Source organism: Saccopteryx leptura, chromosome 2 (genome assembly GCF_036850995.1).
Source record: "Saccopteryx leptura isolate mSacLep1 chromosome 2, mSacLep1_pri_phased_curated, whole genome shotgun sequence".
Classification (NCBI taxonomy): Eukaryota; Metazoa; Chordata; class Mammalia; order Chiroptera; family Emballonuridae; genus Saccopteryx; species Saccopteryx leptura.
Window position 1 is genome coordinate 354,314,514 of NC_089504.1, and position 23,623 is coordinate 354,338,136.

The following is a 23,623-nucleotide window of genomic DNA, read 5'->3' on the forward strand; positions in this document are numbered from 1 at the left end:
TCTTTTTATTTACTTATTACCTGTTCACTTAAGAAGTCAAACATTACCAATGCTTTTGAAGACCCACAGTGTCCCTTCCCAGTTATATCCCCCTCCTTGGCCCTCAGAAGTGACCCCTTTCCTAGTCTTGTGTTAGCTATTTTCTTGATAATTTTACAACCTATGTAAGATCCTTCAAAGCTATGTTGTTTAGTTTTGACTATTTATATAAGTAGAAACACATTGTGTGTTATTCTGCCTTGCTTTTTTCTCTCAACATTTGTTTTTGTGATTCATCTACTTGAAATTTATAGCTAGTTTATGTCTTTTTATGGCCTGTTTGTACACCGTTGAATGGATATACATACTGCAGTGTATATATCCATTCTGGATTTGATGGATGGTCCCATTGCTTCTGTTTTCTTCTATTATGAGCAATGTTGTTATATATATATCTCCTGGTTTATATGTGTAACAGTTTCTCTTCGGTTCACATCTTGGAGTAGAATTGCTAAGCTGAATGACGATTATACAATCAACTTTACTAGGTAATGTCCAAAGGTGTTTGAAAGTGTTATTTTTACCAGTCTGTCAGGTGTGATAAGTGTATCTCATAGTGGTTTAATTTGAATTTTCCGTTTGCTAATGACTGAGCTACTGAGATCAGCTGGCATTGGCTCAGGAGAGCTGTCTGCACATCTCTTCTCCGCTCCAGGCTTAGTGACATCAGGTTGGTAGCTTGCAAACAGCCATTGCAGAGCTTTTTACACCCCAAACTCTGTAAACCAGGGCTTTGCCCCCTGGCCGCAGACAGCCAGTCGGGCATATATTTATATATTTATTAGGGATTTGTGTTTCTTTGTGAAATGGTTCTTTATAGCCATTAGGTGTTTTCCCATTGGATTGTCCTTTTCACATTGATATGTAATGATTGTTTATATGTTCTGGTTCCTAGACCTATGATGTATTATATATTATAAAAATCTTCTAAATTTATGACTTTTTTTACCCTATGGTGAAATGAACAGGTTAATTTTCATGTGATTACACTTAACAGTTTTTCCTTCGTGTGTCTTCTTAGAAGTCCTTCTATTCCCCAAGATATAAAGATATTTCTGATATCTCTTTTTCTAATTTTTAATGATTATCTTAGAAACTTTAACATTCTATTTTAACTGTCATCTGTTTGCAATCAGTTGTCTCTAGGTGATTTTAAAGTCTCTTTATCCTCAATATTCAGTAGTTTGACTCTGAAGAGTCATGTGTTGACTTAATTATTTAGAGTCATTGAGCTTCCTGCCATCTTTTCTGAGGAAAAATATCTTTTGCCATTTTTTTAAAAAAAACTCTAAACTGTTATCTTCAGTCATTTTTCTTTCATTTTTTCTGGTCTTTCTTGTGTAGCTCAGATTTGATGAATGCAAGATCTTATCATTCTTTTCTTTTTAGCTCTTCTCTCCCTTTTATATTTTCAGTTATTATCTTTCTACTTCATTATGAGGAGATTCTTTATCTCTGTCTTCCAGTTTACCCATTCTCTTTTCAACTGTATCTTTTGGATAGTAAGCTCATAAATTGCATTTCTAGTTTAATTATGTTTACATTTTTATTTTGAAGATTGATTTTTTCATGTCATCGGATCTATTTTGATAGTTTCTTATCCTTTCTTTATGCTTTCAATTCCATCTTAATTTTTAAAACATTTTAAATATTACTTTGTATTCTGTGTCTGATCACTCCATTGTCTGTTGTATTTGTCAGACTGTCCCTGTAATTTGTTTTCTTCAGTGGACTTTCACTTATGGTAGCTTATCTCCCAAGGTCATGTTCTTTAATACAATATATGTAAGAATTGCTTAAGATGTGAGTTTAGAAAATACAACTACAGAGAAGTTTTGTATTTTCTTCTGCCAACGTAGGAGCAATTTAAACTAAATTCTCAGCTAATGAATTTACAGATTACGCAAGTAGTATAAATTCCGAGCTTCACCCTACTTGAGTGGAGGCTTATTCAGGGGATACTTTTTAAAATCTCCTTCACAGAGCCAAAGTCAAAACCCTGTTCACCTTGTGAGTTTGTTTCTTTCTCGTTGACCCATTAAAGTTCTCTCATTTGCCATTTGTGCCCAATGAAACCCCAAACTGTAGGCCACCAGTGCTCAGTCTGTACCCTTTGAATAAATTATACTACAGTGCACCCTTACGCCACATTCACTCAGCGTTGCTGCTGCTCATCTACGTGGACTTCCTGTGCTGCCCATGGAATCCCACACTTCCCTGCCACCCCTGCTTTACATTGGATTAGATCGTATCAAATGTATATGTATAGCTTCAGCATTTGTGGTTAAGCCACACTGGTAGTGGTTTCTGTCAGCATCTGGTAAGCCATGTTGCAAAACAAACAACCTGTAAACTATTTTAAATGTAATTTATTGTAGGAATCATAAAGTTATATGAAGCTTATCCCATAAAATTTGGAGCACCCCTCTGCAATTTAAGTTACTTAAAATAACTGAAAGTAGGAGCATTAATGTGAAATGGAAGAAGGGTGTAAGACGATCTTTTCTGATATCTCTGTCCAGGAAAGTGTTCAGGAGTTAAGAAAGAGGGTCACAGTGCTTGACTGCCAATTGCGAAAATCAGAAATGGCTCGAAAGACCTTTGAGGCATCCACTGAAAAGCTTCTTCATTTTGTAGAGGTAAAATTTCCTATTGCATTACTTAATGTCCATTTTTAAGAACTGTATAGGCAACTAACATACATATAACTGTCAGTGTTTGGTGGCTAGTGAAGCATTCTATGGGCTCTCAACAGCAAGACTAACTTGCAATCAGATTTAAAATTGCCTAGATAATGAAAAGACCAGCTAATATGTAGATTGTTAAGAGAAATGATTGAGACAGGGTAATGTGACCCCAAATATATACTTTATTTTGATGAACACTTTCCTAATAAAACTCTTGGTACTGTATATACATTATTTGATAAATATTTACTAGTTATAAAGAAATGTTTCTATAGTTACTATATTTTTTGAGCAGAATTTCATGTTAATGTAATTGATTCCCCACCATCACATAACAGAAATACCTTTTTAATCAATGGAGGGGGAAACATGAAGGAGGATGTGATAAATATTAATTAAGCCAAAAAAGATATTAAAAAAACTATCAAACTTGCAAATCATTTTACCATTTTGTTTGTTGCTAGGCTATTCAAGAAGTATTTTCTGATAATTCCACTCCTTTATCAGCCCCGAGGTAAGAATATTTGAGTATTTTCTAGAGTATGGTCACTGATTACAGTTGCATCTGGTAATTGAGACTAAAATCTCTTAATGTTAAGATGCTCCATAACTCCTATTTGATACTGTTCTTTCATGGTCTTGAGGAAATAGACACAAGCACATGTTTTTTACTCCATCTCTGTGGAAGAAATTCCTGGAGGTCATTAGCAAACCGCTGTGATCTCGTACTCCAAAGCTGAAGTAGGAATCACCTGCCTTGTCCTGGTTAGGAATTCTGTAAAGGTGAGATTCACTTGAAGTTCTTTCCGCATCCTGCGTAGGAGTAAACATTACTATACTAGTCACAGGTCCACTGCTAAAGGTAAGTCTCAACCTAGCCTATTAGTTGTTAGAGCAAACAGAAGTTTCTATAACATGCTTATGCAATCAATTTCTTGCATTTGCAGCATTCAAAGATATAAATTTAAAAATGTATTTGGGGAATATGTACCTTGATTTTGTTATTATTTGCAGTTTGTTTCTGATTTAAAGTTTCTTACTAGGAGCTACAATCATACTAATAACATTTGTTTCAAGCTGCTCATGGTCATGTTGATGCATGATCCAAAAGAAAGATTTCCGTTTGTACATTTTCAAAGCAATTTTTTTTCATCTTATAGTAGCTGACCCTAGCATTCGACTTCTAGCAATGTATGCTTGCAGAAACATAGGAAAATTCTCCCTTTTGCTATGAAAACAGCAATTTAATAAGTGAAGATGATTCATTGTATTCCTATTATACTTTACATTTCCACATTTTCCTTTATTTAGAAGAATTCTTATAGTAGTGCACTTTTAAACTCATTTTATTGTCATTTTTATTTTTCTTCTTCTTTTTTTTTTTTGTATGTGTGTGTATTTTTCTGAAGTTGGAAACAGGGAGGCAGTCAGACAGACTCTCGCATGCGCCCGATGGGGATCCACCCGGCATGCCCACCAGGGGGCAATGCTCTGCCCATCTGGGGTGTTGCTCTGTTGCAACCAGGGCCATTCTAGCGCCTGAGGCAGAGGCCATGGAGCCATCCTCAGCGCCCGGGCCATCTTTGCTCCAATGGAGCCTCAGCTGAAGGAGGGGAAGAGAGAGACAGAGAGGAAGGAGAGGGGGAGGGGTGGAGAAGCAGATGGGTGCTTCTCCTGTGTGCCCTGGCCGGGAATCAAACCCAGGACTCCCGCACGCCAGGCCGACGCTCTACCACTGAGCCAACCAGCCAGGGCCTGTTTTATTTCTTCTAATGAAGGAATTTGACATTTTTGTTACCCACGCTGCTTATGATGTAAGATAAAATTATGTGAATTCCATGAGGGTTATTTTCAGTAAGGATGTTAAAATATGCGGCAGTCTGATTCCTCTTGTGTGAGTTAGGTGTGTCACCTACCCCCAACCCCAAGGTCTCTTTGTGAGCTTGACTAAGAATTCAAAAGTTTTGTTATTGAAGGTTAAACTGACTCCTTACGAGCCAGAGTCTGTGGCCTTAAACTAGTTCATGGATAAGAGATAACTTTCAGAAGTGACATCAGCAGATTCTTACCGTGTCTAAGAAAGCTGAGCACTAGCAAAATTTGGTTCAATCTTTTTAATATACTACATCTTCACTGGTGGATATTTGTCTCAGTCACTCAACACCGAATAGAGGCTGTGTCTTTGAGTTTAAAATTTGATGCTTCCATTCCTCCCTGTGAATTAATCCCACCACGCTTAATAGGACAGACAGTAGGTGATGATGGTTTTGTCATTAGTTAGAAAATGGTCTCAAGTAAAAGTTTTAGCATAATGACTTTTTGCAATAAAACGCTGCATTCTTAAGTAGATTTCAGTGCATTTATTTCAGGTGACATTTGCATTTTTAAAAATAATAGAAATGCTCAAGGCTGTTAGATTTAGGGGCACAAATGAAAGTGCTTAAGAGATCATTTCATGAGAAAATCTACAGAATGCAGTGATAGTCACCGTTACTAGAAGTAGTAGTAAGTGTGTTTTTAATCAATGTATGTTTATGTGCTTAACTTGAATTTTTACAAAACCACATAAAAGGCTACATCATCTTAGCATAATAGAAGCCCTCACAAAATAAGGCCAGTGAATGATTTCGGAGGTGGACCATCCTTCTATTTCTTCCTTCTTACATATGGGGGGCAACCTAATTTTTAAAATATGCCTGTTTCTTATACAATAAAGAATTGGAAGCAAATAATTGTTTACCGTGAATTGTTTCATTTAAGGCTGTAAGAGTACAATGTTCCCAGATAGAAACATATTTTTGTACAAATTTATAACTAATAAGAATTCAGATTTAGCAAAGATAGATGTGACGTATTGTGTACTAAGTTCGACTTGATTTCGTTGCCCTCGTAGTGAGAGAAGAGCTTTGCTGGCATCTCAGACGTCCCTTCTGTCGCCGGGAAGGAATGGCCGGAACATCCCCGCGGCGCTCACCCTGGAGTCCAAAGAGCTCGTCAGATCTGTTCGTGCCATGCTCGATATGGATTGTAAGTTTTCTGAATTTCCTTTTACTTTTTAAAAATTACTTAAGGGGCGAAGTGCAATCAGAGCTTTGAAGAAAATTTACAGCATGGATATGTACACGGCCCAGTTCCATTGAAATATATGCTTAAAATAAGTGGATTTTGTTTTATGTAAATTGTGCCAGTTAATTAAGAAATATAGTTTTATTTTATTTTATTATTTATTATTTTTTTAGTGAGAGAGATAGAGAGAGGAACAGACAGGAAGGGAGAGAGATGAGAAGCATCGACTCACAGTTGTGGCACCTTAGTTGTTCATTGATTGCTCTCTCATATGTGCCTTGCCCGGTGGCTCCAGCTGAGCCACTGATTGCTTGCTGAAGCCAGCGACCTTGGGGCTCAAGCCACTCACCCCATGCTCAAGCCAGCGACCTTGGGGTTTTGAACCTCAGTCCTCAGCATCCCAAGTTGACACTCTGTCCACTGCACCGCTGCCTGGTCAGGCATATTTTATTTCTTTTCTTATTGGGTTTCTTGGGGTGACATTTGTTAATAGTGTTATATAGGTTTCAAGTGTACATTTCTATGATGCATAATCTGCATTGTGTGCCCATTACCTAATAGAGCTCTTAAATTATTGAGGAAAACACTCATTCCACCAATTTAGGAGCCCAAGAAAAATTCCCATGAAAATTATACTTTTGTTCATTATAGGATTGTTCAGTATGCATTAACAAAATTTGTTGAGTGCCTACTGTCTTATGAGCACTGTGCCAATTGTCAAGAATGCTAATCTCATTTTTTTTAAATAATAATTTATTTAACACAACAAAAGAAGAAAATTTTAAGTTTGGCAGTTTAATTGTGTTTATTGGCTGACTCCAGTGAAACGGATAGCTAAGCGATAAAAATCTTAATGCATTAATAGTAGGGGGAGAATGTTTGTTTTATTTAAATGCCCCAAATGGCTTCCAACAGAAGATAGTTGATTAACACATTTTTTACTTCCATCCAAAGTCTCTTTGAAATGGAGCAATAAATAAAAAAATAAATCCACCACAGCACCAGAAACCTGGAAGGGGGGAATCAACATTGAGGAATTTTTGAATAATATACAACAGATGTAATAAGATCGAAGGGACAGCCCAGCTGAGCCAAAGACCCCAAAGCACAATAAATAGGAAAGACAAGACTGCTGAATCAGTGAGTTCAGCAGAACTGGGGAAAGTCCCCAGTGTCACAGGCAGGGGAAACCAGGAGCAGACCCTGGGGTGAGCGGCAAGGTCATTAATTATGGGGCTGTGGAAGAGATGGACCAGTTCCCTACTCTTCAGAGCTGCTTGCTCAGGCATTAGTTCCTCAACTGGGACCATGAGGATACCTCTCTTAAGGAAATGTGTGGTCTGTCACTGGACACCACCCGGGTCACCACTGAGCTGGGAAGAGAAGCAGGGCAGTGCTCTAAGTAACTGCAAACACCTCAAAGACAGGGAGCTCCTTGGGTAAAACCTTGAAGGACTGGACCTTCCCATCTATTCCTCCTGCTCTCTCTGGGGTCCTCTGCCTCTTTGTGGGTTTGGACTCCCTTCTTCCTTGTTGATTTTCTGTCTCTTCCCTTGCTGTCACTCTGTCTGCTGATTGTTGTGCTGGTCTCTGACATTTCACTCTTTCTCTACTTTGCCATTCTTAATTTTTCTGTGCTGGGGACCAGATATGAAATACATGTAATATAATGTATAATAAAGAGATATAGATAAAAGTCTATGTTAATTAAATATAAAAATAATGTTTTATGTAAAGTCCTGGGCAGTAAATGGCTTGATTTGGTGTCTGGTAGTATTTAAAAATCTTTTAGGGTAACTTTTTACTTCAATACTATGGTATAGAAGATTGGAAACCATGCCTCTAATAGTATCTGCTTAATTTCTTTTTTGGGGCGGGGATTTCTATAGCCTGTTACTTTTTTAAAAAATCGAAGTATATTTCAAAAACCCTGTAAGAACTCTTTATGTAAAGAAATCTTGTAGGTTTTAAGGGGGAATGAAAAAGAAAACACTCCTAAATATATTATGTGTAAGCTCAGAATTTAATATACTGGACATTTTTAAGTTAAGAGTGGGAACAGGGGAGAGAACCAACTTCACAGACATAGCCCAGTGGACAGTACCATCGTTAATTTTAATTACCTTGCTAGCATTAACCTGTATATTTGTCAGATCTGATTATTCAAAGAAAATATTTGAAATTCAGCAGAACTTCTTTGGAAGAAAAGTGAAAAACTCCATCTGCACTTTTTATTCACTGCAAGATTATACATACCTTGTTGTTTAAAACTAGCAAATAGTTTTTATGCTTTTTTTTTTTTTTTTAGAAATATAATCACCAATGTTGGCATATTTTCCCAGTACTTTTATAATTTATGTGACATATCTTTTTAAGTTTTAATAATTCAGTTCATCTCAGGTCATTTTTCTTTCTTTTTACGCAGTAGCGTTTTTGACATATGCAGTGGAAAACAACATTGCTACCATGAGGTAGGCAATTCAGCCATAACCTTCACCTCATTTCCTTGGCCATGGCTGACTGGTTATTTCAAGTTACAATTTGAAATTTTCTCTTGGAAATTGCCTCCCCTTTCTTCTTAATGTAAGGACACTCTAAGATGTTATACTATTAGATTTCTTCGGAAATGAGAATAAGATTTCTTAGGTCTTAAAAACAAGCTTCTAAGGAATACCTGCTAGACAATTCTGAACCATTTTGGATTGTGGACTATAGGAAAATTCAAAAAAAAGTCCTCCTTCCAGAATTGTGCAGTTTTACAGTTTTTGCATTCGTTTTCAGGGGTTTATGGACCCCAACTTAAAACCCTTGATGCAGAGTAACAGAATATGAATGCATCGCAAATGTGACCACGCAGCCCTCAGCAGAGTACCTTTAGCAGCAAAGAGGTTTGTGAGTCAGAGAGGCAGCCCGGAGTAGCAGTTTGAATGCACTCAAACAATGCTCCTGAGAGGCTCTGATGCTCCCGAGAGATAGATGCTCCAGAGAGCATCCCAATGAGTCATCCAACTTTCCTGGGCAAATTACTTATCCTCGGAGCCCGTTTCTCATATAAAATGTGGGGATCATATCGAACGTGGCAGGATTGGGGGGATTAAATGGAGATGCACATCAAGTAGCTAACAGAGCACTTGGTAATATAAAAGGTTCCATAAACGGACATTATCACAGATGCTAACCTGTTACCACATTATCATCATCGTTTAAAGCAATTAATTTAAATGCACTTTTCCTCTGTGCTGAGTGCTAAATGATTACTGTCTAAGGCTTCTTTCGATTTGGATCCTTTTGGAAATATGGTAGATGAGAGCTTGTCTGAATATATAACATTTCATGTTATGATGGATATTTTGAGTTAGAATATGATCATCGCAGGAAACTACGGCTCAATGTTTGAATCAGCACCTCAGCTTTCAGTGGTTTATTGCTAACTGTGAGAAAGCCGGGGTCTGTTCTGCTCCAGCCCCTCCCCCGAGATGTTTCTAGACAGAGGAGGCACCTTCATCCTTTTCTGGAAGCCTTGGAGGTGCTCGTATTGTTTCCCATCCGTATTTACAGGGTCAGTAGTGTAATGCTGCAGTGTAACCTTTATTCAAAGTAACTAATCGTTTTGAACTGTCATCTCTTTTGATTGACATCTAGATTGACAAAATAATTCTGTAACAAAAGCAGGAAGAGGCAGTTCTATTTTTAAAATGCATAATAAAAGAATCTAGCAAGATCATCCCTTAGGAGTTCTTTAATGAAAAGGGAACTTACTGACTTCTTGATTAATTGGTAGCATAAACATAGGCATCTACCTGCCTTCAGGATTCCCGTGGGAATGATTAATGCAATATAAAAATAGGGTAACCTCTTCAGAAGCACTCGCAGCAGTGGTGGGATTCAAATAATTTAACAACTGGTTCTCTGCCCTAATGACCATTTTATCTCATGCATTTAATACTTAATACTTAAATAGAACAATAAAAGAGGTATACAAAACTAAATTATGTTAGAAGAAAGTTTTAAAATATGAATGAAAAAATATTAAATAATCCTGACCAAAAAAACCCAATAAAAGTGTTATTTAAACTATTTCCATATTGCTTCCTGATTGGCATCTTCACTTGCAATTTTTATCACCTGTGGACGGAATGAACATGACTTCAGGCACTTAGAATACACTGTTGTGCAGATGAACGTTAAAAAAGAGTAAGGAATGTAAATTTGTGATTTCCACGTTGGGCGGCTGCCCAGGCGCCCTCCTTAGAGAGAACCCTGATGACAAGGGCCATTTTAACAGCCGGTTTACCGAACTCAAAAAATTAGGTCTCGGTTCTGCCAAACCAGTGTGAACTGGCTGAATCCCACCACTGACTAGCAGTCACGGGCAAATGCCCCCCGCTTTTCAATACAGGGCAGGTAGGAGCTCCTAGAAGGAGAACCCTAAGGACCAGTCTGTCCCGCCCCCTCTGCTGAACAGTAGTGATCGCGAGGGACCCTGGCAGGAGGGCACCCTTGACTGCGTTCCAATCGAAGAGGAAACAAAGTCACAGACTGCCCGGAAGGTAGAAAGACTTTTACTCTTTTATCTTGGGGAGTTAATGGCATTTTTTAAGTTCTCAGGGTTCACACAGGCTCAGTGTAAGCAGAAGGCCCCTGGGGCTTGGCCCTTTGGGCAGCGTAGACACACTTCAGATCGGACCTGCACTGGGGCGTGTAGGAAACTTTCTTCTCTTTCTTTCTTTTTTTTTTTTTCTCTTTTGTAACAGAGACAGACAGAGAGAGACAGAGAGAGAGACGAGAGAGGGACTTATAAGGACAGACAGACAGGAAGGGAGAAATGAAAAGCATCACTTCTTCGTTGCAGCTCTTTAGATGTTCATTAACTGCTTTCTCATATGTGCCTTGACCAGGGGGCTACAGCTGAGTCAGTGACTCCTACTCAAGCCAGTGACCTTGGCCTCAAGCCAGCAACCACAGGGTCATATCTGTGATCCCATGCTAAAGCCAGCAACATGCTCAAGTTGGTGAGCCTGCGCTCAAGCTGATGAGCCCGTGCTCAAGCCGGTGAGCTCGGGGTTTCAAACCTGGGTCCCTCCGTATCCCAGTCCAATGCTCTATCTACTGTGCCACTGCCTGGTCAGGCAGGAAACTTTCAGTGTAAAGGGAGTCCAACACAGTGGCACCTGCACCTAAGGCCGCATCAGTCTGCACATGCTCCTTGGGTCCTCCTTGCTTCTCCACCCCTCAGATCACTACACTGTCCTGGTACACGCAGCGCGCATGCACTTGGCCAGCACCCAGCCTGAGCTTGGGAAGGGCCACTGCAACAACCTGGTGAGTGCCAGGGCAACCAGGGGGGCACACAGCCTTACTGCAACAACCTGGTGAGTGCCAGGGCAACCAGGGGGGCACACAGCCTTACTGCAACAACCTGGTGAGTGCCAGGGCAACCAGGGGGGCACACAGCCTTTCAAAGGTTAAAAGCCAATTCTGAGAGGAGTTCTCTACAGGCAAGCTTTTATAAAGAGAAGTGCATCCCACACACACACACACACACACACACACACACACACACACGCACACACGCACACACGCACACACACACTTCAGCCAAGCTCTTATAAACAAATATATACATAAGTAGACCAATATATGATGATGGGAAAAATCCACGGTATAAAAGCTAGAAAATGTGGCTGTCAGAAATCAGAATAGACTTTGAAAACAAGATGGGAGTGATCTCATGCCAAAACCTCCCCATTCTGCTCTTATACTTAGCGGTGACATTTAAAATTGTGTTTGTATGTTTAAAAGATTAAAACCAAGAAAGGCACGTCTCCCTGCACCAAAACAGAGGGTAAAACTGCGAAGACAAGTGGGCTCTTAAGCTTCAGAGATTCAAGGAGTTAGATGAGCAGCTAGAACAAAGGTTGCTCTACCCACAAGAGCCCAGAGGACGCCTGAGCAAAGGAAGCAGAGATTCTTCCATAGAGAATACACCGTCTTTTCTTAAGTTGCGCGCGCACGCGCGCGCACACACACACACACACACACACACACACACACACATTCCTCCAGTTTAGGAGCCATCTGGGCTTGGTCCCTAATTCAAGTTGAGAGTACATATTCTCATCCACTACAGGTGGGAATATAACTTGTCGCAACATTCTTGGGAATCAATTTTGTGATACACTTCAGGAGCTTTTAAAGTATCTACTTGAAAAGTTTTTTGGAAAATTAAAAAATGTAATAGTCATATATCAACTTAATAACCTCATCTATTGGTTTGTTTTTGTTGTTGTTGTTTTGTTTTGCAAAGAAAGTAATGAGAGATGTGCATAAAAATCTATATATAAGTATTTTCACCACAGCCCTTCTTATCATAGAAATGTAGGTGTTCAACTGTTACAGATTCATTGCCTAATTATGTAATTCTTACTCAGCCATTTGAACATAAGGAAGATCTTTTCTCCTACCAAGCAATGACCATCTGATTGCCTATGTTTGTCTACCTGGGCCTCTTTTTATTTTTATTTTTCAGAGATAGAGAGAGTCAGAAAGAGGGATAGACAGGTACAGACAGACAGGAATGGAGAGAGATGAGAAGCATCAATCGTTAGTTTTTCATTGCAACACCTTAGTTGTTCATTGATTGCTTTCTCATATGTGCCTTGACCGTGGGCCTTCAGCAGACTGAGTAACTCCTTGCTCAAGCCAGCGACCTTGGGTCCAAGCTGGTGAGCTTTTTCTCAAACTAGATGAACCTGCGTTCAAGCTGGCAACCTCGGGTCTCGAACCTGGGTCCTCGGCATCCCAGTCCGACGCTCTATCCACTGCGCCACCATCTGGTCAGGCTACCTGGACCTCTTACATCAGTTCAGGTGTTCCTGTCCAAAATTAGAAATATTTTAGCTTTTGAAATTAGAATGTCAGTAATAGCTGCCTTTTGGCCTTTATAGCCTGATGCTAATTAGAAGTTGTTTAGGCAGATGGGGAAAGGTTTTACAGGAAAAGGGAGAAATGTAGCACTGCAACATTTGCAGGCCTTTGTCATTTCTCTGCTACGTCCAAAACTCAAACTTGATGCAGCACCTTCCCATTGTGCTTATTCTGGGTCTCAAACTATCATTATTGCTTTTATTTCTCCTGAGCGTATTTTTATTAACATGAATTTAGCAAATGAAGAGCCTTGTATCTTTCATGAAAGTCAGCTAGACCAGTGGTTTTCAGCCTTTTTACAGTTGGGGACCAGTAAAAAAAGGAGAATTATTTTGGGGACTGCCAAGGCTGAAATCACCCTGAGCACAATGGATAAAGGGTCAGCCTGGAATGCTGAGGTCGCCGGTTCAAAGCCCTGGGTTTGCCCAGTCAAGGCACGTACAGCAAGCAAGCAATGAACAACCAGAGTGAAGCAACTATGAGTTGATACTTCTTGCTCCACCCTTTCTCTTCTCTAGATAAAATCAATATATAAAATCTAAAAAAAAAAAGAATGAAAGAAATAAAGGAAGGAAGGAAAGAGAAGGAAAGAAAGAAAGAGAATGAATGAAGGGAGGGAGGGAGGAAGAAAGAAAAGAAATCACCCTTAGCATAAATGAATTTGACTAAGATCATTGGGTCTGTAATCTTCATATAATATCAGACTGGTTAACTGGCGGATCAGCACAAAATTTTGGGCAGACTGGTCCATGGCCCGGCAGTTGAAAAAGCTAGACTGTTTAGAATGGGCATTATGGTACATACTTCTCCATAAAATAATCATGCATACTTACGTAGCTTATTCTGCTGGAATTTGGGGAGATGTTCCAAGCATAAGGGAATAGCTTATGTCATTCTGTAGGCATTAGAGAGACAAGTTCACCTGCTTTTCTAAGGCAGACCTGTTCTCTAGTGACTTGGTTATTCAGAGCCAGATACTAACCACTGTAAATATTTGTGGTGTCTCATGATGCAAGGAAAATGGTAAACTCACATATTGTCTTATCTTGTTGGAAATTAGAAGTAGGTCACTGCTGTAATATTCCATGAAGATCATATAGCAAATTTAATGCTTGGCTGATTTAATTTTGTTTTAAATGGAAAAATTATGACTAGCTTCAAGAAAAAATAAGTGATGTCTTCCCTGGTATAATTTTATTCCCAGGAATAAAAAGTGAGGAAAAATATATTGCTTACGAAAAAAATGTAATCATTTAGATTCATTACTTATTCTTTCATGGATTATTTATTATCTACAGTGGGCCAGGCCTTAACCTAGGCATTGAGATAAAAGCATAAACAATGTCCTTGGCATCAAGTTACTTAAAGGCAGAGATGGACAAGTTACCAGAAAGGTAAATAACAATTTCAGACAACGATGACTATTATAAAGATAATAAAACCAGGTGATGTGTAAAGGAATGTAAGTGGGGATGTTACTCCTCTTTAAAGGGGTGACATTTGAGCCAAGATCCGTCATGGAGAAAAATATCTGGGAAGAGCTTTGAAGGCCAAATACAAAATCCCTGAGATAGGAGCGATCTTAACATATTTGAAGGGTATCTGACTCATCTGAGGAAGCCAGACAGTAACATGAAATAGGGTAGAGGCGTAGAAAGGAGCCAGACCATACAGGGCTTTGAACGCCATCCTCGGGAGTTTGGATTTCATTTTATGTTTGTGGGAGCCAGTGATGGTTTTAAGCAAGAGGAATAGTATGACCTGATGTACATTTTCAAAGATCGTTCAGGCTTTTCTTTGAAACCGAACTGTGAGAGAGAGTAGCAAGCTGTGGTAGTGATTAACATAGGAGGCGGTAGTAGCTTGGGCTAGATTTGGGGTAGCGAGGAGCAAATATTTCTTTTTAAAAAGGGAGGGTAGTAGTGTATCAGTCAATGTGTGTAACATTTGGTATACCTGAAACTCAGTACCAGTGTGTAAACTTGATGTTCACGTGCATCGTGGGTCCACGAGTGTCTGAAAGTCCCGAAGCACAGAGCGGTTCTCTGTCGTCATCACGGATTGTAGGCCACCTCATGTTTCCCTGCTGGTCCTTCTGTACAGTAACTAACTACTGGGCATTTGCCTTTTTCCCTCTTATTTCTCTGCATTGACTAATAGATTTTATTTCAATTTTAGTATTTGCTTTTATTTTTTTTTACTTATTTTTGATTAAGTTTATGGGAGCAACTCTGATTAATAAGATTGTATAAGTTTCAAGTGTAGGTGTCTATGTTACAGGATCTGCATATTTCACTAAGTGCCCACCACCCAAAGTCAAACCACTGTCCGCCCCTACGCATTCGACCTCTTTTACCCTTTACAACCCCACCCCCCAGCCTCTCCCCTCTCCCCTCTTCCCAGGCTGTTGTTTGTGTCTGTGAGTTTTAGTTTGTTTTCCTTGTTTGTTCATTTGTTGCTTTCAGTTTTGTATCTGACATATATGAATGACATATATGGTTCTTCTCTCTGACTTATTTCGGTTGGAATGATATTCTCAAGCTCCATTCATACTGTTGAAAAAGGCAGTATGTCATCTTTTCTTAAGGCTAAGTAGTATTTTATAGTATATATGTACCACATCTTCTTTATATAATCCTCTATCAGAGGACACTTTGGTTGTTTTCATATCTTGGCCACCATAAATAATGCTGCAGTGAACATAGGGATGAATATATCTTTGTGCATAAATGCTTTCAAATTTTGAGGGTAGCTCCCTGAAGAGGGGCCACTGGGCATATGGTAGCTATGTTCTTAATTTTTTGAGGACTCTCCATACTGTTTCCATGGTGGCTGTGCCGGTTTACCTTCCTACCAGCACTGAATGAGGGTTCCTTTTTATCTACAACTTCTCCAACACTTGTAATTACTTGTCTTGTTGATAATTCTAACAAGTGTGAGGTGGTATCCTGTTGGGCAAATAAGTTTGTAAAATTTGTGTTATTTGGGGTTGCTCACTTTTATTGTTAAAAAATGGCCGCTGCCCACGTAAATTGCACTGCCAGCTGAAACTGCTAATTACCTTCCTGCTTGGGAAGCGACATTGTTATGCTAATGAATGCTGGAGGAGGGTTTCGTGCCAAGAAGTTTTAAGAAGAGGGAGAAAGGAGAAGAAAGAGACCATTTTTGCAGAGAAGGAAAGCCAAGATGGAGGGGAAGGAGAGAAAAGCCAGTTTTGCAGAGTAAGAAGCCATGTTGGCAGATGGGGAACCAGAGGTGACTGAGCGGGTGGGAGCCTTTGATTCTAGGAAAAAGCAGAAATGACTCTCCTGGTTGTGGAACCGGAGAATGTGCGAGTGGGTTTTGGAGCCCTGGGTGTTTTTATTCGCTTGCCGATTGTGAGGCTAGAATAAAGGACTAGCCCACCATTTCTTGGCTCCGCAGTTTCTTTACCGTCTGTCTGAATCTCATGGGAACCTGCACGAGCCTGTTCATGAAGGCTGCAGCTACTGGCCACACACACCCATCGGAGTTTTGATTTGCATTTCCTTATTAGCTAGTCAAGTTGAGCGTCTTTTCATATATCCGTTGGCAGTTTGTATGTCTTCTTGGGAGAAACGTCTGTTCAGGCCACCTGTCCATTTTTTAACTGGATTATTTGTTTGTTTGTTTAGTGTTATGTTGTATGAATTCTTTATATATTTTGGACATTAACCCCTTGTTGGAGCTGTTGTTTGCAAATATCTTCTTCCAGTCAGTTGACTGCCTGTTTGTTTTGCTGCTGTTTCTTTTGCTGTGCAGAAGCTTTTTAGTTTAATATAGTCCCATTCATTTATTTTTTTGCCTTTCTTTTCTTTGCCTTTGAGGTTAAATTTATAAAATCTTCGCTAAGACCAAGGTCCATAAGTACCTATTTTTTTTCTATGTAACGTCTTATATGCCTTTTTCATTAAACAAATTCCTGGTAATTGAAATGCTGAAATTATTTAATAATAATTTCAAATCTGTAATAACCCTCTACTATTCTCTGTTGGTACATAAGAAGCAAACATAATACAGTTTATCAGTCATAAAGTCAGAAAGCCACCACATTTCTGGCATTTAGTGACACCAACAAACATTTACTGTGACTAATTCCAGAGCTACCACATGGTATGCATTTTCACAGATCATTGCCAGGAAAGTATTCCAGATATATACTTTAATAACTTATAGTGCCAGCAGCCATAATGTATGAAGACTTAGCTAGATGAGCGATACATAATTTTTCCCACAAGGCAGGAATACAGTTGTCCAGGGGATTGCAAAGAGGTATAATATCTAGGGTTTAATCAAGTAAAAGTCTCTCCACTTAGGACTAACATGGTGAACAGACTGTAACAGAAAAAGATTTCTAACACAAAAGCAGAAAAGATACAAGGACTGCTACAAAAGCCACAGAAGGCATTGCTGGTAGAGTGTAGTATATTATCTGTCTTCCAAATACAGAACTCCCATTCTTTTCACAATTAGAACAGACTGTAGTAGTAGAATATCTATAAAGTGTAGTTCATGCTTCAATCCTGTAACTGGACAAGCGAAATGTAAACGATGCCAGAAAGAAATATTTTTCCCTCAAGGCCTGAGAATGTCCTCATCCAGACTGAGTGCATTTTGGGGGGGTTAATGGAATAAGTGCTCTTCAGAGGTCATATGAGGACAAAGCGTCAACTACTCGCCTCAGGAAAGACAGCAGCAGTAGCAGTTGTGTGCAGTAGCAACTTTAGTAAAAGTTAATAGGATAAACTAGTTCAGTTTAGATTCAGAACTTCCTGCCTCTAACAACAGAATATTAATTGCTATTACAGATAATATTTTTAAAAATAATAACAGATATAGAAGGTTTGGAAATTCTTGTCAGTTTTACAGTTTAAAAGTACTCTTTTATATCAATATGTCTGCACAGCAATCCTGTGAGATAGGCATTATTATTTCTTTTCTTTCTTTTATTTTTTCTTTTTACTTTTTTGAGGGAGATAGTGAGAAAGACTCCCATATGCTCCCCAACCGAGATCCATCCAGCAACCCCTGCTGGGGCCAAAACTTGAATCAACCAAACTATTTTTAGTGCCTGAGTCTGACACACTTCAACCAAGCTATCCTCTGTGCCAGGGCCGATGCTCAAACCAACTGAGCCCCTGGCTGTGGGAGAGGAAGAAGGAGAGAAGAGGGAGAGGGAGGGGAAGAGAAGCAGATGGTCACTTCTCATGTATGCCCTGACCGGGGATCAAACTCAAGACATCCATATGCCGGGTTATGCTCTATCCACTGAGCCAACAGGCCAAAGCTGGCATTATTATTTCTAATTTAAAAGATATAAAATGATGAAGGCTCAGAGAACTTAAACAATGTCCGTAAGCCACAGGCTTGGAAAGGACAGTGCCAGACCCTAACTCAGACTTTTTAGTCCTATGGCTTTCAGAGGGTTACAGTTGTCATTATGTCACAATTGAATTGGAATTATTTTTTTCTCTTGGGAGTATATAAAATGGTGGGGCATCTTATGGTCAATGGTATCTTAGATCTGATAAAATATGTGATCTGTCTCTAAAGTGGAAATACAATCTTCATGGCATTGTTTTAAGAATTGAGGGAGGCCTTGGCCGGTTGGCTGAGTGGTAGAGCGTCGGTCTGGCATGCAGAAGTCCCGGGTTTGATTCCCGGCCAGGGCACACAGGAGAAGCACCCATCTGTTTCTCCACCCCTCCCCCTCTCCTTCCTCTCTGTCTCTCTCTTCCCCTCCTGCAGCCAAGGCTCCATTGGAGCAAAGATGGCCCGGGCGCTGGGGATGGCTCCTTGGCCTCTGCCCCAGGCGCTAGAGTGGCTCTGGTCGCAACAAAGCGATGCCCCGGAGGGGCAGAGCATCGCCCCCTGGTGGGCAGAGCATCGCCCCATGGTGGGCGTGCCAGGTGGATCCCGGTCGGGCGCATGCGGGAGTCTGTCTGACTGTCTCTCCCCGTTTCCAGCTTCGGAAAAATACAAAAAAAAAAAAGAAAAAGAAAAAAAAATTGAGGGAACTATTATTAAAGTGCTTTGTAAAATGTACAGCACTATGTAAATATAAGATTATGTTTAAAGTTAATTTTTGAAATTTTAATTAGAATGACTGACCAAAATTGACCTCATCTTAACTAATTTTCATGACTTACAAATATTTAGAATAAAGCAACAGAGTTCATTGGTTCAAGAGGCTTTAATAATTTTTTTTTTTTTGACAGAGACAGAGAGAGTCAGAGAGAGGGGCAGAGAGGGGCAGACAGACTGGAAGGGAGGGAGATGAGAAGCATCAGCTCTTGGTTGCGGCACCGTAGTTGTGCACGGATTGCTTGCTCACTGACGGCTTTCTCCTGTGCTTCAATGATCTTCAGCGGGAGTGGAGGACACCTGTCCCTCTGATGCACTGGTTTCCCAGAATTCCGATGGGGTCTGTTTTTGGTTTTTGTTGTTTTTGTTTGTTTGTTTGTTTGTTTGTTTTAGAAACTCTGTTTGTTTGTTTTTTAATTATATCGGTTACATCTGAAATTTAAACCATCTTTTAAAAGTAAAAAAAAAAAAGCATCATGGAAACCTCACAGTAAGAAATAAAAGCTCTCTTTGCAATCATTTACATAACAGTGCAGAAGGAGGGAATAATAAAGTAACCCAGGTTAAAGACTTGAAAACCACCAAGGATATGGAATCAGGAAATGAAATTTTAATAACATTTTTCACAAAGTTGTGACCTTATGCACTTATCCAGCCAGCATCACCAATTCGATCAGCAGTGATGAGGCCTTTCGAGGATGACGCGACGCTCTGGGTGTTTCTCCTTTGTTCTCCAGTAGCTCTCAGGTGCTCCTGAAAGGCAGTCAGGGTAGATGGAGGGAGCGGTGGGAGGGAGAAAATCTGCTGCTTGCACAAGATCTTTTAAACCTTGAGTTAGCTCCTCAGCTGCACTTTGCTCCTTTTGTAAAATGTAAAAGTGAGCATTACAGCTCATATGTTATAGGATAAAATGAAGTAACACTTGTGAAACTGTCTTTAGTTTTTACAGAAGAATTACTGTATTTCCCCATGTATAAGACACTCCCATGTATAAGACGGCACCTTAATTTGGGGGCCCGAAATTTGAAAAAAATAGGTATTACATAAAGTTATTGAAGTCAAGTTTTATTCATCATAAAATTCATACAACTCCTCATCACTGTCAAAACTCCCATCCGTTAGCTTGCCCTCATCTGTGTCTGATGACAAATCAACTGTCTTCAACAATGAGCACAAAAACAAGTGCAAAACACCAGGAAATGCAAGTAAAAAAAACCCTACAACCACTGTTTAAGATGCACCCAGTTTTTAGACCCCCAATTTTTTGAAAGGCGCGTCTTATACTTGGGAAAATATGGTAGTTGTTTGCACCCTGTACGGCCAGTATCCGCCACCATCATGGCCATTCATGTGCAGGTTCTCATTAGATTCGGGCAGACAGTAAAGAAACAGTGGAGCCAAAAAATGGTGGGCCGTTCCTTTATTCAAGACTCGCACCGGCTAACAAGCAAACACACAGGGAAATCACTTCCCTCTTCATTCATTCAGAGCTTCCAAAGCTACTACACATTCTCCGGTTCCACAACCAGGAGAATCTTCTCCGGTTTTTCCTAGAATCAAAGGCCTCACCAGTCCCAAAGCCCCTCACCTCTGGTTCCCCAGCTGCCAACATGGCTTCTTACACAGCAAAACTGGCTTCTCTCTTTCCCTGCCATCTTGGCTTCCTCCTTCTTCTCCTTCTCTCCTTTGAAAACTTTTCTGGCGCCAAAACCTCTCCGCCAGGACAATGGCCCTTCCCAAGCAGGAAGGTAATTAGCAATTTCACAGATCACATACCTGGCACTGCCCAGAGCCATTTTTAACAATAAAAGTGAACAAACTCAAATAACACCACTTTTACAAACTCATTTGCCCAACACACCCTAAATGCTATCTTTATCAAAAATATAGAGTTATTTTTACTTCTAGAGAGGCAGAATGGTACAGTGAGGAGACCACTTACTACCAGGTTCAAATACAGCTCTGCCACCTAATAGGTTTGTGTTTGGGGGTTCCTCTCAGCCCTCGGAGTCTCATTTTCTTCATCTATGAAAATGGAGTATCGCCAACTCACTGTTGTGAGAATTAAATAGAATGGACCTGAAGTGGCTAGCTTATTCAAGATAATGTTTATAACGTGACTCCTGTCTGGTTGGTACTTAATATATATATATCACCATTGTAATTTTCGTCAGCCCGTTCTTATAGTCTTTAACACACAAACCAAACCACATCAGTCCCCAAGTCAAAGCTCTCCAGCCACTTCCCATCACACTTAGAATGAGAAGCAGATTCTCCACCATGGCGTACAGGGACGTTGCTTCCAGCCCTGCCGAGCTGTCTGACTCATTGTCCATCGCTCCTCCCTGCTCACACCACGCCGGCCACATCAGTCTCCGCGTCGTTGTTCACATGTGCCAAACTCACTCCCACCCCATCGCTGCTGCACCTGCTCTCCGCCCCCCTGGAATGACCGTCCTTCTTTCTCCTCTTCCTAAGACTCACTCCCTCACTTCTTTGAGGCCTGTGCTCCAGTGTCATCTTTTCAAAGAGGTTTTTCCCAGCCACTCTAACAGACTAGTCCCTGTCATCAGTAAGTGCCACTCGTGATTTCTCTACTCAAATTTGTTTTTTCTAATAGTGCTGATTGCTGCCTGAGACTGTGCCGGCCCCACTGGAACATAAAATACGGAAGGCGAGGTCCTCACTCGTCTCACTCACAGCTGTAGCCCCACGATCTATGACAGCAGTTATTCAATACATGTCCCTTGAATAACTAAATGAATAAGATCAGAGGGGTAGATTGTATAGGACTACACAACAGTAGTTGACGAGAGAAACGAAGAAGAGAAGTAAAAAGGACGCTGAACTTTCGAGCCTGGGTCATTGCACGAGGGTAGAACCTCTGGAAGTCACAGGTAACTCAGAAAGCAAGACAGATTTGGAGAGAAGACAGACAAGTTCTGTAGAAAACGCTCGTAGACATTTAGAGGGAGATTGGGAAAGAGGTCTGGATCGGAGGTGTTCACGGGATGATTCATATATAGTTCTGATAGCTGAAGCCTAAATATCGCAGAGAAAGGATGGAACGGGAAAAGTCCTTCGGGGACAGCGCAGAGGAAGAGGGGCCAGATGGAAGGCAGTCAGGATGTTAGGAGGAGAAACGAGGATAGATTATCGGGAGGTTAAAAAGAAATACCGAGGAGATGAGAATTTCACAGAGGAGGGTGGTAAGCAGTGCCCACGGCAGAGGACGAGAGGACAGCACGGAGGAAATGAATTGGCTGTGATCGTAAGCATTAGTGACCTTTAAGAGTAAGCAGCTTCCGTAGATTGGTGGGGGCAGAAATACATTTTACACCAGCACCATCTTGAATGCCAGTTTAAGGCTTCTCCCCTGATTCACAAGGCATATTTCAGTATCTCTTAAGACCTTTTTGGTCATTTTGTAAATATCATTTACGTAACTGTAGTGTGACAGGTGTAGGATTAAGGGAAAAGGTATAGGAAACTGAACAGACTCTGTACCGATCCTGCAGCATATGGTAGGAGTTACTTCACTTGCACAGATTCCTGCCTGCGCCCAGGCTTCTGTGACTTCCCTGGGCGGGACACCATGGGCCCCGATGGCTGTCAACCAAGGGTCGTTCCAGTGTGCGTGCAGTGTTTTCTAAGCTGAGAAGCGCTAAGGTAAAAGGGAGAAATGTTACCTAGGCCAGCAGTACATTTATTTTACTGGCTGCTGACATAAAAATGTGTTAAACTTTATTTTCATTGTTTTGAAAAGATCTGAAAAGAAGGACTAAGCAGGAAACTTTGTTTATAATTCACCCCTAAGAGACGGTCACTGTTTACATTTTCACTAATTCCTTTCACTCCTGTCTTTCCATTCTTTAAAACTTCTGAAACTTCTGTGTGGTTTATATATATATATAAATATCTCTTATAAATCTATATAATGATAGAAGGAGTACGGTGGCCTATGGGATCAAGAATCAGATTGTCTGGGTACAAATCCCACCTCTGCCTCTTATAAGCAGTACAAACTTGATGGGTTTCATAACCTCTGGGTCTCAGTCTCCTCACCTGTAAAAAGTAGTAACAACTAATTCTTTTATGAGCTCATTTTGTCTGGACATCTGGTACTCAAAACAGAGTTTATCCCATATTCCTTCCACCTTTCCCGTCCTCTCTGTTCTATCCGCCCCTTCCCCTGACACTTACTCGGAAGACTGGACGCTCCTTGCGTCATTTTATAATTCTCCTGATGTTCTGTACCTTGACAATGTGTCTTCATGTGCTGATAGATTTTACAGATGTGGTCCAGGTTGGGAGCCACCGCCCCCTGTCAAGGCTGGGCTAATAAGAGCAACTGAGGAACCCGGTTAGGGCTTAGATGCGTCTGTAATGGTCTTCCAGCTGCACTGCCCTGCGCCCCCACATTAAAGTCAAATATGGCCTGGATCTGTTCCGAACTAGAAAAAGATAATTAACTAACTAAAGCATTTGATTGTCTGTATCAGAGTTATTATCCTAAAAAGCCATTAACCATGCAATGATAATGAAATCGCTGGATGGGCCGTTAACAGCAATATGCCCCTTAGGGCGGCCGTATTACAACTGTGTGTGCCGTGTGCAGACTATTGTGACAGAAATGTTTCTCAGACTGGGCTGAATGTGAACTATTTAAGTAACAGAGGACCCAAGGGAAAACAGTCTTCTTCTGTTTACTCCAGGAAAGGAAGAACATTTATTTTCAGTGTCCTGAAAGAAGAGCAAGATTAGCCTCTTGGTTGAAATAATTGGTCCGGTAGCATCAAGAC

The 23,623-nt window shown here is 40.4% G+C and overlaps 1 protein-coding gene across 4 annotated transcripts in view; it reads left to right on the plus strand.

The window, feature by feature from the left end:
• The window catches only part of STXBP4 (syntaxin binding protein 4), a 175,778-nt gene that overhangs the window by 103,376 nt on the left and 48,779 nt on the right, over positions 1 to 23,623 (plus strand). For all 4 annotated transcript variants that reach the window (XM_066364617.1, XM_066364616.1, XM_066364620.1 and 1 more), the window contains 3 exons: positions 2,562 to 2,678; positions 3,191 to 3,240; positions 5,620 to 5,753. In XM_066364617.1, coding sequence (XP_066220714.1) covers positions 2,562 to 2,678; positions 3,191 to 3,240; positions 5,620 to 5,753 — 301 coding nt within the window. The remainder of the gene's footprint in view (positions 1 to 2,561; positions 2,679 to 3,190; positions 3,241 to 5,619; positions 5,754 to 23,623) is intronic.